The 15,749-nt window shown below is 45.6% G+C and overlaps 1 protein-coding gene across 1 annotated transcript in view; it reads left to right on the forward strand.

The window, feature by feature from the left end:
* The first annotated feature begins 2,765 nt into the window (after window positions 1-2,765).
* Window positions 2,766-15,749, forward strand: part of STOX2 (storkhead box 2) — a 69,487-nt gene continuing 56,503 nt past the window's right edge. Inside the window, exon 1 of the mRNA XM_075709626.1 lies at window positions 2,766-2,931. Within this exon, the coding sequence (XP_075565741.1) occupies window positions 2,766-2,931 (166 nt within the window). The remainder of the gene's footprint in view (window positions 2,932-15,749) is intronic.

Below are 15,749 nucleotides of genomic sequence, written 5' to 3' on the forward strand. Positions count from 1 at the left end.
TCTCATGTCTTTTTTAATGGAACAGATTGATATCTAGGGCTGTGTCTAGACTAGGAGAAAGGTTGAGTTTAGTTCAGACGTAGGTTAAAGTTAGCTGGCCAGCTATATTCAACCACTTCTTGACAGCCGGAAATGCACACCCATTGTTCGTTCAACTTTTAGAAAGTGGAATGAGAGTTTACACTCCTGGCTAGAATTTAATTTGCTTTTACATCTGGTAAAATAGGTAGATTTTTTAGGTTTGACTTAGCTAGGTAGTGCTAAGTAATCTATCCCAACCTCAGCCTTCGATGAGAACAGTTGAAGAATTCTAGAAGTTCTCCTTATGGTTTTTCTGGTCTGAGGGTGAAAACATGCTCTATTATAAGCTTTGCGTAGGTTGATGAGTAAATTGCTAGATGAGTAAGTTGCATGATGGAAAATATCTTACATTTTTATTAGTGGAGCTCTAGGCCATTTTTTTTGCTGGTCTTACTTTTTCTTGTTGCTACCAGTCTACAAAGTATCAATGGAAACAAGTCGTTCCTGATGGCTATTCACACACTTGGAAGGAGATGAGGCTGAATGAGAAAGGACCCCATAGTATTGAATTTTCAACGTTCTTGCTGGGTTTCATTCACGTAATTTCTACTTGTGTGAAAGGGATGGCTGCAAATGAAACCCTGAAAGATTCTTGGGCGCGTGTTGTGCCCACAGTAGCTGAGGTGGGCACTGAAGTGGTTAACCCAAAGCTGCGCAGCAGGGTCTATGTAACGTCTCAAGGTCTGTTGGCTTTGATGTTCAGCTCATTCACCGATGGTCGTCCATCCTTTTACTGATTCACCACTATTGAAAATTTTCAACTACTGACAAAATTAGTCCTCTCATTTTTCCACGCTCTTAGAAACGTGACGCAACCCGCTGTAAGAAAGTTAAATAACGACAGAAATGTAAATATAAGTAATTTATTGGCAACATTTTCAAATCCCTGCATTGCAGTTGCCTCCTCTGGTAATGCTGGCACCACCTGACGTTGGGCGTGCTCAAAGCTGTCTCGCGGAGGGGGAACCGAGTCCCTTGGCGCAGTTTTGGTTAATTGGGGTTCATAAAACCCCGCTTCCGCGGTGGCCTGGCCGGGTTCAAGATGGTGCCGTGGGCGCAGACGCACGCGCCACTGGGGTGAGAGGGTGGGTGACCCCCTTCCCGCCGGCGAGGAGGGTCGGCCGGGTCTCCTGGACATCCTTGCAGGGTGCAATGTTTTTTTTTAACGTGGCGGTGTGCCTGACCAGGCCCTGCTGGGGAGAGCTGGGAAGCCGGCGGCTCTCAGGCGCCGCTGAGCGAAGGTGCGTGGGTGAACCCCACCGGCTCCACGCAGGGGTGCCCCGGGGATACAGATCTCTCCCGGCCGCCTTCCCTCCGCAGTACCCGCTGGCCCCGGGGCGGGAGCGGGGCCCCCGACGCGGCCGGGGGACGAGGCCCGGCGGGCCTCGCCGCCATGGCCGCCCTGCCCTTCCCCTCCTTCCCGCCGCTCGGGGCGGCGCGCGCCGCCGCCCCCTCCCCATTGGCTGCCGCGGGCGGTGCCCGGCGCTGCGGGGTGCCCGGCGCTGCGCGGTGCCCGGCGCTGCGCACCGCGCTCGGCGCCCGCCTCGCCCCGGCCCGGCCCGGCCCGGCCCCGGCGCTCCCCCGCAAGAGCCACCGCCGGGAAGGACGGACGGACAGACGGAAAGGAGGCGGAGCGGGCGCGGGCGCGAGGGGGCCGGCCCCCCGGCGGCGCACGGGGCTTTGTGCGCGGGTGCCTGCGAGGCGGCCCGAGCCCCGGCCGGCGCCGCACCGGGGAGCGCGGAGCCCAGCGGGACGCGCAGGCCGCGCCGGGACTAGCATGAGCCCGGGCGGCGGCGCGGCGCCCGGCGCTCCAGCAGCAGCTGCTCTTGGCGCGGCGGGGCGGAGGGCGGGCGGGGCGGCCAGCGGCCTCCCCGGTGGCCTCCCCCCCCGCGCCGGCCGCCCCTAGCGCGGAGCCGGCGGCCGTCGAGCCCCGGGGACGGGCGGGCGAGGGTCGGGGTCGGCCATGGCGAGGCGCGACGCTGCCGGGGGCCGCGGGCCGCTGCCGGCCGCCCGGGCGCCGCGGGCCTGAGGGGGGCGGCGGCGGGGGGGTCGCGGCTGCTTCCGCCGGTCCCGCGGCCGGGAGAGGCGCCTGCGGGCCCTCCCTCCTTCTACTCTCCCTCCTCCTCCTCCTCCTCCTCCTTCTCCTCCCGCTGCTCCTCCCGCCGCGCCGGGAGCTGCCGCCTGCCTCCCCAGCGCCGGGCGCGCCGCGGTCGGGGTCGCAACCGGCGGCCGCGGGGTTTTCCTCATTTGTTTGGGCCTTTTGTGTGGCGGCTCACAGTTGGCTAAGCACGGCCGGGCTGAATCGGGCCATTGTTCGGGACCCCCGAGCTCCCACGTTGCACATCTCTCTCCCCATCCCCCCCCCTCCCCCCCCCCCGCTTTTTGCCTGAGAAGCCACATAACGTGCCTTTCCTCCACGCGAATCTGGGAGCTGTAAGCCGGACGGATTGCAAATGAAGTGTAATGCATTGTGGGACGTGTGTAAAATCGGATCATTCGAGGGGGAAAGGAAAAAGAAAAGGAAGGGACCTGCGGCTGGTGCCCTAGAAGAGGTAGCGGCGGGATGCGGGCAGGTGGTGCCCCGGCGGTGCCCGCGCTAGGCTGATGCCAGGCAGCGCGCATCCAGCGAGCCGCACGGCCTGGCCCATGCTGCGGCGGGAGGATTAGGCTCGGGCATCCTCAGGATGAAGAAGACGCGGAGTACGACCTTGCGGCGGGCCTGGCCTAGCTCCGACTTCTCCGACCGGGCCTCAGACCGCATGAGGTCCCGCAGCGAGAAGGACTACCGGCTGCACAAACACTTCCCACCAGCTTTTATTTCCCAGGCATCACGGGGCTACATGACATCAGGTTTGTAACATAATTTGTGGGTGCGGGAGAGAGCGTTATTGCGAGGCTGGTGCGGGATGCGTGTGTGGCTCTGGGAAGGCTGTGTCGGTGGGTACGGAGGGGAGCCTGCGACCGGGAGCGCAAGTTGTTATGAATAATGCAAAAAAAAAAAAAAAAATAGCCTACATCCACCATTTTGTACCTCTGCAAGACTCACAGCAGGGCCCTCGCAATATGGTGTTTATTAGTCGAGTGAAATAAATGCATGCGAGAAACGGTCGTGTGTCTCTGTCGTGGAACGGCAGATAAAAATGACTGGGTGCACAGAGCATGGAGCCCTTTGCTCCTTTTGTGCGTAAAAGCATGTACTGGTTATTTACTGCTGCCCCACACATTCCCCTTTTAATGCAGTTAGCTCTAGTTCACTCATCGGGCTTTCATGTTTTTCTGTTTTTGAAAGGAAAAGGATCACCTGTGATTGCAAACACTCTCACCTTGTTACAGGCTCTCTGGGTTTCAGCTGCATGTTTCTGCAATGGCAAAGCACGCTCTGGTGAAAATGACTGTAAACACATTTGCATTTGTTACTTGAGGTTTAGAAGGAGACCAGACCTCTGTGTGTGGGGGAATACACGCGTGCATGTACATTCGTCTGTCGATTGCTTTCAAGGGAGGCTGTAGGGAAATAATGGACACTGCACCAACATGTTTGTGCATGGGAAAGAGAGAGCGCAAACAAAACAAAAAACAGCGCAGGGCAAGGCAGGTATTGGGGAGAGGCTTGGCCGCCGACGGAGTGCTGGTGCGATTTCGGAAAGCCTCAGTACTGTTAATGAAAGCTGCTCCATCCTGAAATGCATCTTAATGGCCTTGGAATTCAGACATTTCATAAACACCCAAAAGAAGACTTGGGGAAAATGCTGACGGGGAGGGGGCCGGGGGCAGAAAGTCCTGGAAACCTCCTTTGTTGTTCTGCTGCCTGCTTATTGTGATGATTGGACATAACGTTTCATTACTATGATGGTAAATTCCAATTTATCATGAAGGCACGTTTTCCCTCTGAGGCTCAATTTAGGTTGAGTAGGCAAGGTTCCTTTAAAGGAGAAAAAGAGGGAGAGGGAGAAAACGAAGGTATTCATTATGCATTACTGAAAACGTTTCCAGTCCTGTGCCCTGTTTCCCCCCCCCCCCCCCCCCCCCCCCCCCCCATTTCTGCTGCAAAGGTTGAGCTAAAGATTGTGGTTGTCAGTTATATGCTCACTTTCCTATCTCTGGCCCTAATAAACGTGTCTCTTCAGTCAAGATTGGTTTCTCATGTTTTAAAAATGTCTCGTGACTGTTCTTTCTCTAACGCCCGAGCACAAGGGAAATAATAGGCATTTTATTGAAAAATCTGCCTGTGTAAGAACATTGTGCTATTTTGGCAATAGCCGCTCTGGTTTTTCCCTTTCCTGGGAAGCCACATATTGAGAGGAAATGACAAGGATAATTTATGCTTGAACAGCTGAAGAAGAGGAGAATGGTGGTGGTGGAGGGGTCGTTTTGTTTTGTTGGTGCTGCAGGACCTGAAAGCAGCTGGAAAGCCAAATCTGTCCCTACTGTGAAGATTATCGTTGTTCTGTGTGAATGTCCTGATATTCCCACTGCAAGATACGCTCTGTCAGTTCTGTTGAAGTCGGTACTTTAAGGCCTTTCTTTCAGTGCGGAAGCCCGTACTTGAAAGAGAACGAGCTCACGTGAACATTTTGTGCCAAGTGGTGTGGTTTTTTGCTTGTTTTTAATTCTTCAGAGAAGCTTTATCTTGGCAAGATTGGTACAATCCAACCAGGCGCTTGAACATCAGCGATCTGCAGAATCAGATGAGTCACCTTGCATTTTTTTGGCAGATATCTGTGTCATTGTGGGGTGTGGGGGGCACAGATTTGTAATCTGCTGTAAATGTTTTAAAGTAATCTCCAGACCCCCAGAATATCGTATTTATGAATATACAGCACATTGATTTCAACTGCAATAATTGAAGAAGAAGGACAAATGTCATGTTTAGTTTGAGTAATTTGCTAAAGTTGTTGGAGGGAGAATACATCGGAAATTAAAATCAGCAAATTTTTTTTTTTCTCTAAATAACAACTTTGTAGTCTTTTAGCTGGAAATGCAATTGTTCTCTCTTGATGGATAGTTTCCACATTCATTTATTTTTAAAGGATCCTTGTCCACTGGCTTTCCAAATATTAGTTTTGGGAGGAATGGCTACTGTATTAAACACTTCTCACTATTTGAAGGAAACTCTCTTCCTCGCAGGAAATCTATAGGAAGTCCTCTGGTGTAAAAGTTGTGGGGATCAGGAATACAAATACGTTCTTTGTCACCCAGAATGTTGTAGGGGAGAAAGTGTCCTGAAACACATGGCCTTCTCAGAGGGCTGCATTCTGTTTATCCAACCATTTAACCTCATCACCATTAGCATTGTTGTAGTTCTCTTTTAATTAAATGCCGCATTGTTTGGGATGGGGGTGGAGGGTGGGAAAGAAACCTTGGGGTTTTGCCTCAATTGCTCTGCTTAGGGAAATACCAAAAGGCAGACAGTCAAACAGCCTTCAGTAAGATGCTAAAAAGCTTGAAACGTTAATATTTGAGTATGCCTGAATGGGGAATGGAGAATCGTATATACGTACATTTCTTTCAGCAGAGAAATATTGAGTAATGGTGTTGCAGTCAATGCCGTGGTGTTTTATTTTGGGAAAATACAGTCTCTAAGCAGAACCCTGTTTATAATGGAAGTGCAAACCTCATGCTAGAGTAGCGGAGCGCACCCGATTTTAAGCAGCCTTTTCAGTAAAACCAAGTAAGGACTGGTTTGATATTTGCTTGATTAGAAGCAGCGTTGAGGGCTGGCAGTCACATTTTCAATACTTTGGGAACAAACTGCCCGTAATTGTAGAAAATTGATGCAGATGCAATTCATCCAAAATTTAAAGATTGTTTGAAAGATGAAGGGAGATGGAAGTAAGGAGGAAAAAAAGCAGGGAATTTAGAAAATCACACATTTTTACTGCTGAATAATCTCTTGATACATGCTATTAAATTGGCTGTACTCCAGGGTTTCTTTAGACCTCCTAGCAACCGCTAGGTTCAAAGGCCATGCAAGGAGTTCATTGTTCCTGCGGAATATTAATTTCCCAGTGGAGGATTGACTTGGAGAAAAAACACTGAAAAAGAAAACTACAACAATGTAGAGCTTTGACCTTGCGTGAAAAGAGATGTTGAAAAGTTTGAATCCAATAAAATTCATACACGTTACTGAAAAAGGGGAAATACACTTGAAGTTTTTGATGGATTGCTGCTTAATTGAAGGGAAAATAAAGAAATCATATGAAACTGCCAAGCAGAATAAAACTTGGTGAAGCTTAGCAGGGCTCCAAAAAGTCACATGAAATAATACGTATAGCTTTTGAAATGTTGGAAGCTTCTTGCTTTTTTTTTTTTTTTTTTTTTTTTTTTTTCTTTTTTCCCTCCTAAATAACAAAGGCAAATCCTGGATTTTGTTTTTGCGGCTAGAGGAACTGCACCCTGTGGTTGACCCAGCCATTGAATGTTGCCAAAACTGAGTAGTGCTCTGGAAAGAAATACTTTTTTTCTGCAGCCTTTCTTGAGCTATTTTAATTCAAGATCTTGGTGTTGGAGGTAATGTGTCAGTTTGAGATGGGGGGTGGTGTAGGGTAACAGTCTATCACACACGCAGCACGAAGGAATGTCTGAAGAGCTTTCTACAACAGTAAAAACTAATTTTAGAGCATGCTTATTTGAAGGTTACCTTCTGAAAAGTTTGCAATTACTTTATTGCTCTTTGCTAGAAAATTTCCTTACAGAGGTTTTCAGTGCTCCAAAGTTGAAGGGTAAAATTCAGTTTCAGTGTTGCCCTACTGTTACTGGAGTTTGATTACCAAGTTGAAGCAGAAGGGAAAGGAGAGAAGTATGTAATGCTGCTATCCAACTGATGGTATCTGTGTGCAAATTAAAATTTGTAGGAGGAAAAGATGTCCTCATTCTCTGTTTCAGGGATGTTTGATGGAAGGTCTAGGACTGCCTTTTCAGCCTCCTTGAACAGTAAGAAGGATCTTGGGAGTCATTTGAGCAAACTTGAGATTCCTGAGTATGTTTCTTCTTTTTTTAAGCTTGAACCTCTAACTCTAATAAAAATGAATATTTGGAAATAACCATGCATGATCTGAAGAACTCAGTTTAACGTGATTGAGAAGTGACAGATACACGCAAAGCCTTGAAGCTTGTTCAGTTCTCCTGTCCTTTAATTCAGTTATCTAAAGGAGTATATTCTAGCTTGAAAGTAGCTCTATTTAATATTTTATGGAATAATCAGTATTGCATCACCTTGTTTTTCTCGCAGTGTGGTATTAAGAAACACCTTCCCATTCACCTGCTAAACAGTAATGCGATCTCTTTGCCTCCCTGAATTCTGAGTAGTTTTAGGCATCTTAGACCAGACCCGTTAATGGGACAGTAAAAACGGAGAGCATGTAGGTGTCAGTGGCCAGCAGGGCTAGCTTTGCCTTTTGGCTCCTGCTCCATCTCCTTTGCTTCAGCCTGTGCTGACCTGCTGAACCTCAAGTGGGTCACTCCGTTCAGTTCCTTCAGGGGCTATGCTTGCTTTATTGCTTGGGAAGTTGCTCCTGGGCTTGCTGTGCCTTCCGGTCCCTTTTGGCCTCTGGGGCATCTACTTACCTTGCCAGAAAAATAGGAAATTACACTGCATCCTGATCTGGGGAGAGGGTCTAAGTGTGCTTTGTCCTCAGACACAAACTTGGTCCAGGTTCATGGACCAGTCATTTTTGCACAGTTTCTAGCTCGTTTTGTTTTTCCCCCTGGTTTCTTGCCTAAAAGAATACAAAAGACAATCTTTTCTCTCCTTCTGCTGAAGTACCCTGATTTTCACTCCTGCGGTTGCCTGTGCAGTATTAACTCACATACAGCGCTGTGCCCATGCCTGTGTGTTGTGCCACTGTCTCCACGCCTGGTCCTTTCCCACCAGATCCCAAGATATTTTCTGCATATCCATGACTTCTCTTTCAGACCAAGCTGTGGACAGTGTCCTGTGTACTACTTGTGCATTCAGCTGACCTAATTGCACTTGGGTACCTGTTGTTCTTCCTGGCTGCTGTGACCTATGAGGAAGGGGATCCAGAGTGGCTTTTTTGTTCATGGTGTTAGAAGTAAAATCAAACAGGAATGAATGAATGAAAGAAACAGAAGTCTGTGTGTGAGCCTGTCTTACCTGGACCTGTTCATGTTTCTGTCTCAGTTCAAAGCACTCATCCCTGCAGGGCTAAGTTTCAGGTTATTTTTCCTCCCCAGCTTCTGTCGCTGCTTGCATTCAAAGTCCCCGTGTTCTCTCTGCTGGTTTGCTTGGACCTTCGGCCAGGTTGGGGTGCACAGGGGTGCTCCAGGATCAGGTCAGCAAAGAGTGTCATCTCATGGGCGTTTGTGCACAGATGACAGTCTGAATCTGAATACCTTTCTAGGTGTGTTTTCCGGTAGTCCTGTGATTGAAGTAATTTGTTATATGCACGCTAGGTATTGTGATAGCCTACTGAAGATACAGGAAGCTCCTCTTTCAAGAATAGACAAAAGTTCAGAACACACACAGTACTGATTCATCACAGATAGCTCCCACTCTTTCACAGGTGTAGAACTCATACTCTGTCTTTGTTGGCTACATTTGATAAACCTGAAGGGTGTCGAGTATCTTGCCATTTTGGAATTGAATAGCAGCCACATCTTTGGAAAATGCATTAGTTGTTGGAGGAGGCTGAAATGTGAGAATTTTGCAGATCACCTTGGTTTAGCCTGGTGGCCTGCTCGGTTGTGAGCAACAACAGGCCTTCATTTGCATGCAGAAGAGTTCATCCCAGAGTAAACTGCCATCTTTGTAAAATTATTTGCACAGTTTAAGGAGGTATAAGTACAATCAGGGATGAAGACTAAAAAGATGATATTTTGCTAAGCACATTGTAGAAGTCCTCCAGAAATTGGGGGCTTCTTTTCAGTGTTCTGGGGAGCTTCTTTAGCATGACTCTGCTTCATAACATGTAGCAGGTTGTAGAATATCTCTGTGAACAGCATTAAAACCGAATCAGCATCCTATCACATAAACTCTGGGCCATCATTCAAGTAAAGCAGTGCTGAAAAAAATTTTCAGATACAAGTACTCTTGGCTCCTCCTGAGCATGCTTTTACCTGTTTGGAAGAGGCCAGACAGTATTAAAGCCACGATCAAAAATTTTCAGCTAATTTGGAACTTGTGTAAGAATTGCTAAATAATACAATATTAATTGTGTGTTTTTTTCCTTGAAAAGCATGATACATTACATTATTTTAAATAAAGCTACCGTTAAATTATCAAAACTGGTTATTTGATGGTTTTGATGGAGTAGATGTAAATCTGAGCCTAGAAATATGGGTTGCCCTTTGTAAGAAGTGTCTAATGAATACTTCATGCAATGCTGCCTGACCATTTGGTTTAATTTTCACGCAAAAAAGGAAAAGGAGTAGTAAGCATTGAAACTGAGATCTGAATGCCTGAACTTAAGCAGAACACTTTCAGTTATAGGCCTTTTTTTTCTGGGTAGATTAAATATGAGGACAGGAAGCAGAAACGCGGGTTAAAAGCCTCTCTGGAAGTCTTAGGAAACTGTGTGCTTCTGTGTTTGCCCTTGCAGTAATTTTTGGTATCAAGGCCAATGGCAACCAGAGTAGTCCTAGGGAAAATGCTTGAATATTGAAGCTGCAAACCTCTCCCAAACCAGCATTTGTTGCTCCCAAGTGACTGCCTATAGCTATGAGGGGGGTATGAAAGTTGTTTATAGCTACTGGCTTGCTTTTTTCAGCAGCTATTGAGTTGGCTGCTCTGCTGATGCTGTTTTGTATCTCACTCTTGGATGACATAGGTGCTGGAATTATCTTGCTCAAATAGACTGTGGAGGAGAGGGGAGAGAAAAAAGAAAAAAGGGAGACCTGGCTTTACAGGAAGCATATTTGGGTGTGCAGCAGGATGGAGTGGGTAGAGCAGTCTAGTTTAGACAGAGCCCTGGGCTCTATTGGAAGCTTTTAAGAAGTCTGCAAAAGGTAACCAAAACAAGAAAACTTAATTTTCAACAGGCTTGAATTCATTATAAAAAGGATAGCAAGTTTCTCTTTTCCTTCCTCCAAAGAGAGATTAAAATCACTGGGTTTGAAAGTCAGGAGGTGAGGGAGGTGTCAGTGATCATCTTTGTTTTCCTGGGCACTTTAACTGTTTCTGCAGTTCTCTACACTTAGGTTGTAATCTTTTCAGCAGGATAACCATCTCCTTTATTTTGTACCACAATATTGCCAGTCACAAAAAAGGTCCTATCTCAACCCAGGCCTTGAATTGGTAATGGTGGGTAAGAATGAACATCCAAAAATAGGTGTATTCAGTGTGAACAGAGCAGCCCTCATTCCGCAAGTGAAATCCTGTGTTCAGATCAACCTTTGGACGCCACGGTGTTCATAAGAATTTTCCATCTTGCCTTCCTGCAAGCTGGAAGAGAAATCCTGTTTATAATACCAGCAGTAAATGATGTGGAATGATTTTACTCAGTGCTGTTATCACTTCTGCCTTGTCAACCAACTCCTCACAACCTAAAGATAGTGCTGTTTTTCATCAAATTGTAGATGATGTGATTCCTATAATTTTTAAAGTATAGGAGTGGTTGTTGTTACTTCAGTGGGAAATGCTATCTGCAGGAGATAGTTACAAATGGACAATTTATTAGAAATTTGAAGTTGTGTTGTTGAAAAAACAGATCTCAGTGCTTTTATTGGATCTGATAGGGTGTGAAAGCAGAAGACAAAAGAGGAAGAATGAATAATTTATTTGAGGAACTGCTTTTAATTTGTGGACTTTTATGTGGACCTATGATTCTTAAGGGTAGGGATGGCCTGTGTATTGCATGTGGATTTCAGGTATTGTGAAAAAGAATGAATGGGAAGTTGATCGTATTTATACTAGGTCTTATTTAATGAAAGTAGCAAGAAGAGAGACAGCAGAGGCATCCTGGAAGTCTTCCATTTTTTATCTGTCTTGTAAAGTTACTCCTAACTTTTGTTTCCCTGTGATCCATTAGAGCTGTTGGTGCCTGGGCAGTACATTGCATGCTTTAGCTTTCAGCTGAAACCCTTAAGCAGTAACTGCTTCTGTTCAGCAGTTTTTCTTTACAGAAGTTGTCCAGATAGCCTAGATGAACTGTAACCCTCGCTCTTCCTTATGCCTTATGGACCAGGGATTTTATTTTGAAAAGTATGTCTAACGTAGAACAGATTCCGGGACACTAATTGTCATCTTCCCAAACGTGATGGAGAATGCAGCTACAGTTTGGCTGGGGTGCTGGAACTGAAGCAATACAAGAATCCCTTCTTGAGTTTGGGTACTGTCCTCAGGGTGGTATGCGTGCCCATGAAGCGTCTCGCACACCCGTTCTTGAGGTGCTGATAGCAAGTAGGAATCTGCATTTAGTGATCTCAGAACACCTTTTCCAGCTACTGTTTTCTTTCCCGGCTATATTGTTTGAAGAAAAAAAAATGAATGGCCCTTTGTAGTGAATTTGACCTCAACATTTTGAGGCCTGAAGAGTATAATAGACAATTCAGAAATACTTACTTAATGCGGCCTGGAAAAGGCAAAGTTCAGTGTGAAAGCTGAGTTCATCATAACACAGGAAGCTGTGCTGGGAGAACCTAGATTATATAAACTAGTTTTTGTGCCCGTTTGTGTTCTTTTAATTTCCTCCATAATTTCCTATGAATTTCCTGTTGATGACCTGTGACCTAGTTTCAGAAGATGAACTTCTGACCATATGGGATAATGTTTTAAATGCCATAAATTAGACTGTTTATCTTCTAAGCCAGTAAAGATGATGTACTAAATTTCATTGTGGTTCTTAACTTTGCCTCTTAAATTTTGACAGCGTTTTAGAGCAAAGTACCATTCTTCATTTTCATAGGTTGTCCTAAATTCTGCTCTCCTGAGAAGTTATGTTCTTGGATCATACAGTGACCTTGTTTTACTACACGTAAGCCTTAAACTAAATATTTTTTTAAACAGGGTGAAACGGAATTATTTTTTACAAGGTTTTCTTAAGATTTGTGTGCTTTTAGGTGTAAATGCTGCATGGCTGGCTGGGCAAGTAGAGGGAACAAAAACTTCAGAGGAAAAGGTTTATTGGCTTTAACACTAAGTCTGAAACAGCTGCAACCCCCATGTGCAAATTGAGCATGCCTGCAGCACATCTCTTTTGAGAGACAGAGGGCAGATACCGCTGGCCATGGAAAGTTCACCCGAGGCCCAAGTGGTCCCTCAGCCTCTGGTGTTAACTTCAGGGCAGGCTTACTGACGTGGAGACGGGATCGCAGGTGGGAGCAGCACGGCTCGCTGCTCTTGGTCCATGTGCCGACTCCGTCCCTTTGCAGTAGTCCAGTCCAAAATTATGAACAAAGGAAATCCATCTTTGGGGCATATTTAGGGGTTTGTAATATGTTACTACTAGGTCTTTAGTCTCTGCTTTCATTGTGGATGGATGTAGTTACTTTCTTGCTCTTTAGACACAACTGTGTTACAGTTGTACATGTTATATTGGTTCGTGAGGGGAAAAAATGAAAAATCTTAGCAAAATTATGGGGAGTGGTATATATGTATACACTTAGGCAACAGGATCGTCGCATGGAAGTACTGAGACCAGGGCTCAGTGAAAATCATTTGGGCTTCTGTATGGGACAAGTGTCCTTCCATAGGCGTTGAATTTCAGGAGTGAAATCTTGAGATGATGTTTGCATAAGAATGAATCTGGTTGGAATATTTTCACAGAACACAGAAGCAAAAAATGGTTTTCTGCATTTTTTTTTTTTTCCAACCAGCTCTAATGAAGTCTCAGTTTCTGAACAACTTTTTCGAATTTCTCTGGAAAGAGATATAGCCATCTCTAAATGAAGCATTTTACAGATTCCCCCCAAAATCATGACGTGTTTTCCATTGAGTCAATCTTAGGTTCAGTCTGTATAACTATTTTAATTGCAGAAATATTCTCCAGTAACTATGAGTGTAAAATTAAGGCATCTCTTGGAAACCTCATTTTAAAAACCATGTTCTTATCTACCTCTTTTCACAAGAGGGTGAAGTAGCTTTGTAAGGTATTGTTTATTTTAGAGCCACGTGCAGTAACTTTTCATCAGATATGTGCTCTGCCATATTGCCCTGTGCAGCACAGTAAAGTGTAGTTTATGTAAGTTTATTAAATTTTATATGTTGCAAACCTGTGCTCTCTGTCTGTGTGTGCTAATGGTTATACGTGAGAATGCACGGTAAGTCCCTGAGGGTCCGATTCTGTCCTTTAGTGGGAAGAGTGCACAAATTTTTGGTTGCCTGTTCAGGTAGGAAACCTTAACTCCCAGCAGTGCTGCCTCCCTGAACGATGCACGTACCCGTCTCTCTTGCACATATTCTTTGCCTTCATCGGGGAATTGGAAAGGCTGAGGAGGGCATAGCTGTAACTGCTGAGTAATGCTCCCTTTTAATTGAAGTCTGCCTTTGAAAAAGGGCCATAGATTGGACAGCTAGAGAAACTGGGGCAGGCTTACCAGAAACAAGGGCGGGTGTGATGGCAGCGAACAAAAACAGGAGTTGTGGGCAGAGTTGTTGTTCTGCCAGAGCAGGCTTGTGTTCTCGTGTCCTGGCCACGAGAAGTACGCTTCCCCAGCTCACTCTTAGATTTCAATTTAAGTCATTTAGCTTGCTGGAGTTAAGTCAGGACTGTTGCTCCTTGACTTGTATGTCTCTGAGCTCATTTCAAAGGCTAATAATTGATAGAACTTTTTTTTTCTGCCTACCAGATGATAATCTCATTCAGTTTTCATCCCATTGCTGATTGGTCCAAATACAGCCATAGGCATGCAGCAGTACAGTGCACTCAGCTTTTCATGGTTATCCCTTTTTATCTTAGCACTCTTCCCTTCTTCCCATCTTCAAGAAATGTACTAAAACAGAATGAAGTGTTTCACCTTAGCTTGCATTTAGACTTAAATCATGAAAAAGTAAGTTGAGGAAGAAAGCTTTACCTGCCTATGTCATTGCAATTCATTCACTAGTTCATGGGGCAGTTGAATAGGACAGCATATTTCAAGCAATGAGAAAGCACACGAAAAGACGTCAATGTTGGATTTTAGTCATGGGTTGGTGTCACACCAAACTCTGTCAATGCTAGGTGTGGCAAAATTGTCTGGCAGCACAGCTGCCCTTGGCAACTGTCATTTTATCGCTGGTAGCAAATTAGCTTCAAACCCAGCTTTTCAGATCAGAGCATTTGACCTGTGTTTTGTACGATTAAGTGGATGGGTGTGTGTGATTGCTGTACATAACATTGGGAGGGCTATTTTGTTATGGGGGACCAGCAAGGAGAAAAAAAATCTAAAAACTGCTCTGGTATACATTGCCATGCCATGACGGTTTTGATGACAGTTTTCCAGCAAAAGCTGGAAGGAGTGTGGAAATTTTCCTTTTTTTACCACAAGTGAGAACCTGAGAGTGGCCATGCCAGTTAAGACCCAGGTCTGTCTTGCCCACTGTGCCGTGTCCAGCTATGACCAATAAACAGGTGCCCAGGGAAGAGGAAGAAGAGAGCAAGTGCGTGTGGTACTTCCCTGGCATGCTTCCCTGCCTGACGCTGTTTCAGGCAATATGGTTTGTTTCATTTTGAAACCTCAACAGGTTTCTCTTGCAGGTGTACTCTGTGGTACCTGTGGGAATATGAGGGGAGTGATGACTGCTCACCTTGTATACGAGGAGCTGCCCTGTGGCAGCCCTGAGTTGTGTGCATTAGGTCTCATCCTGTCCTGTTTTGCAGCATTGCTTGCTAATGAGGAATACACGCACATGTGAAGAAGGTTTTGAGGGTCTTGGTATTTTTGGTGGTGAAAGAGCAGCGGATCAGCTGTTAGGTCAAGAGGCAGCATCAATCCCCGCTCTCCAAATACAACACACACACATTCCAGATTCCTGTAACTGGGATATTAATAGTATTCATGTCATCACACATTCTCTATTTACATAAGACAGGTTGTGAAGTCATGAATGAAGCATTTGTTAATTATTTCTGTAATTCCACTTATTCATTCTTTCACTAGTTTTATTCCCTTAGTTCCTCTGTTTCCTTCCCCTCTGAATCCTGGGCATCATGAGCTGTCTCATCTTGAAGGTGACACATGCCTAGATGAAAGGCTTGCATTAAGCAGGAGTTTCTTGTTATATCAACTCTTGACATTCCAAAAATGTCAGCTCCTGATTCATGTTGCAAGCAGGATCTGGTGCCAAGACGTAAGTCGTTTCCAAGTCTTCCACTTATTAATCAGGCAGAACTGCTGTTTCAAGAGAGTTGTCCTGAGAAAATACTGCAGAAGTGGATCCTACCATTTCACGTCTCCAAGGTCTCTCCTTATTTTGGAGGTGTTGGCTAGCTTAGAAGATTAATCTTGGTTGAGAGGTAATTGTTTAGCTAATAGCTAAAGGCCGTAACTTTCCAGCATGGCTTTCTGAGCTTGTGGCATGTTGGGTGTCTCAGTGAAAGTGCTGTTTTTTGCAGGAGCCAAACATTCAACATCTGTGAAGGCTGGTAAATTGGGCTGTGCAGGTTTCAAAATCCACATATCTGCATTTGCATCTGAGCCTGAACTGACCCCATCCATGGGGTCGGCGAATAGGCTATCTTTGAAAACGGTGACGGAGTGTAGAGCTGAATATCTGTCTGGTCACCATCATC

The sequence above is a fragment of the Pelecanus crispus genome, chromosome 4, assembly GCF_030463565.1.
Source record: "Pelecanus crispus isolate bPelCri1 chromosome 4, bPelCri1.pri, whole genome shotgun sequence".
Classification (NCBI taxonomy): domain Eukaryota; kingdom Metazoa; phylum Chordata; class Aves; order Pelecaniformes; family Pelecanidae; genus Pelecanus; species Pelecanus crispus.